Source organism: Rhea americana, unplaced genomic scaffold, assembly GCF_003343005.1.
Source record: "Rhea americana isolate MKP2758 unplaced genomic scaffold, rheAme1 scaffold_215, whole genome shotgun sequence".
Classification (NCBI taxonomy): Eukaryota; Metazoa; Chordata; class Aves; order Rheiformes; family Rheidae; genus Rhea; species Rhea americana.
In genome coordinates this window covers 484197-486698 of record NW_028186305.1, presented here as the reverse complement: position 1 = coordinate 486698, position 2502 = coordinate 484197, and the positions used below count along the sequence as shown (strand labels likewise).

Sequence of the window (2502 nt, the reverse complement as noted above, 5' to 3'; positions counted from 1 at the left end):
GGCCGGCCACCTCCACCACCGAGCCCTCGGTGCCCCAAACCAGCCTCCCGCGGCGCCCGCGGGGGGAAGCTCCGCTTTGCCGGGGACGAGCCGCGAGCCCCGGGGKTTCTCGGGGCCAACCGAGTCCCGGCCCGGGCCGCGGGGACGCCCGGCCGCGGCGCTCACCTGGAAGACGTCGTTGGCGCACTTGCGGCAGAGGTTGTGCTGGCAGGGCAGGATCACCACGGGCTTGGTGAACATCTCCAGGCAGATGGGGCAGATGAGCTGCTTCTCCAGGTTCTCCATAGGGCTGCCGTCCCGGATGATGCCGGGCTGGTAATCCATGGGGCCGGCGAAAAAAACGCCCCCAAAAAACCGCGTCCCCGCTCCTCTCCGGGCGCCGACGGGGCGGCTGGCGGCGCCGAGCTCCTGCGCCTCTGCCCGCGCCTCCGGCCGCTCGGCTGTTTATATCGGCTTTGAGGTCACGTGGAGCGAGAATATGGGCGGCGGGTCGAGTTTCCCACCTGTCACCCGGGAGGGAGCAATCGCCGGGCCGGGCGGGAGGCCGGGCGCTAAACAGGGCTCGGGACGGCCTGTCCGGGGACTCGCTTCCCGGGAGCCGGGCCTCTCCCGGGACACGGAAACTGGAGCCGGAGCCGTAAACAGAGTCACGCGAGGCGACGGCCGGAGGGTCGAGGGTGCCGGCTCCTGGCACGCCGCCGGCACGCCACCGGCATGCTTCAGCACGCTTTGGCACGCTTTGGCCTCCTCGTGCTCCCCATCCTGCCCGGCCCCACGGGGCAACCCAGATTTGGGGGGGCTCTGCGCACCCAGACCTCCTCCCCCCCAGCCCTGCAGCTCCTGCAGCCACTGCTCCGATCCGTCCGCTTTATCCGCCGGGATTTTTGGCCCTGCCGCCCAGCTCCGCGGGCAGGGAGCAGGCAAAGAGCCCGCCGGGCGGGCGGCGACGAGCACCGTTCCCGGGATGCAGCCGGTGCCTTGCAAAGAGGTCTCCRCGGCCGGCTCGGCTCGGCTCGGCTCGGCAGCCTGTTTGCAAAACCACGACCCAGAACGGCTTGGAAGAAAACCGCGGCGTGCGGGGCCGAGCCCCGGCCCCTTCCGCGAGAGCCGCGCACGCGGCCGGGTAAAAAAAGCCCCCAGCTCACATGGCCCGGGTGTCATCTGGGAGCCGCGGCGATAAACAGGTTATTATGCCAAATTCCAGCGCCGGTCCACAGGGAGACCTGTAAATATTGGCAGCCGAGAGGGGACAGCGGGTTATTTATAGCGCCGCRGCTCCGGGTCACGCTGGTGCACGGCCGGACCGGCAGCTCCAGGCCACCGGGGAAACGCTGCGGAAAGGGGCTGGTGTGGCATTAATTAACTAATTGCTTCTGGGCTCGGTTAAGGGGATCTGCAGCACCGGCCGCCTGCTAATGCCCTAATCGGCTTCAAAGCTGCCGCCGGCCTGCGAGGGGCTCGGCAGCCCCAAATTGGCTTGGGTAGATCGGGGAAGACGGCAAGGCGCTAATCGCCGCCAAGCTGATTAGCAATTAATACTAGGGTGAAAGGGGGGGATGCTGCCCTGATCGACGGGAAGAGCTGCCTCGGCGGCACGGGTTTGGGGCCGGCGCGAAGCCCCCTCGGAGCGGAGCCTCCGCCCCTTCGCCAGCCCCCCAGCCCGTTTCCCAAATGGATCCGTGACGGCCACACGCCCTCCGGTGCTGCGGGAACGCGGATCCCTGTGAGCTGGGGTGCCCAGAGCCAACACCCTAGCTGTGGAGCTGGGGTAAAGCAAATGCACAGCTCTGGTGTGAGTTTGCAACCCCCCCCCCCCAAGTTTGCAACCCTTTTATTTGCACCCCCCTTGATTTGCAGCCCCACGAGGAGGAGTGCCCAGGCCCAGCGGGCTCAGGGCTGCTCCCCAGGCTGGGCTTGACCYGGGGCAACGCTGCAAGGGGACCGACTCCGGTTCAGACCTTGCAGTACATTTGTGCCTGGTTTGACGGTGCAGCCGAGGGGGACATCACCCCTGTCCGCAGCCGGACTCCTGCTCAGCGAGGGGCAAAGGCTGCAGGGTGCTCCGGGCCTGCTGCTACACGAGGGGCCACAGCACGGTCTCCGAGCCGCGAGGGGCTGTGCAGGCTGCAGCAGGACCCCCCCCGGCTCTCCTGCTACCATGCAGCACTGGCGCAGGCACCGTTGCTGAACAGAAAGGCGCCACCAGCCCTGCGAGCTCCGAGGGACCGAGGAGAGCAGGGAACGGGCACCGCCTTCGCCCGGAGCCACGTCCCCGCGCATGCAGCCGGAGCGCGCCCGAAGGCGCGAGGCTCCCCTGCGAGGGGGCGCGCTAATTATTATTATTWTTTTTTTAACACCAAGGGAAATAAATAAATAAATAAATAGAGCACAGGGCGGTGATGGCAAAGCGCACGGGCGGGGAAGGCGAGGAACGCGCGGGAACCGCGGCGGCCGCGGTGCAAAGAGCCGCGCACGCGGCGGCGGAACCTCGCGTGGGAGCGC

General features: G+C 67.7%; 1 protein-coding gene across 1 annotated transcript in view; it reads right to left on the bottom strand.

Moving 5' to 3' along the window:
• TRIM63 (tripartite motif containing 63) overlaps positions 1-483 on the bottom strand; it is a gene marked incomplete at its 3' end in the record, with an annotated part of 2469 nt that extends 1986 nt beyond the window's left edge. Inside the window, exon 1 of the mRNA XM_085305131.1 lies at positions 121-483. Within this exon, the coding sequence (XP_085161257.1) occupies positions 121-324 (204 nt within the window). The remainder of the gene's footprint in view (positions 1-120) is intronic.
• Between the last annotated feature and the right edge of the window lie 2019 nt (positions 484-2502).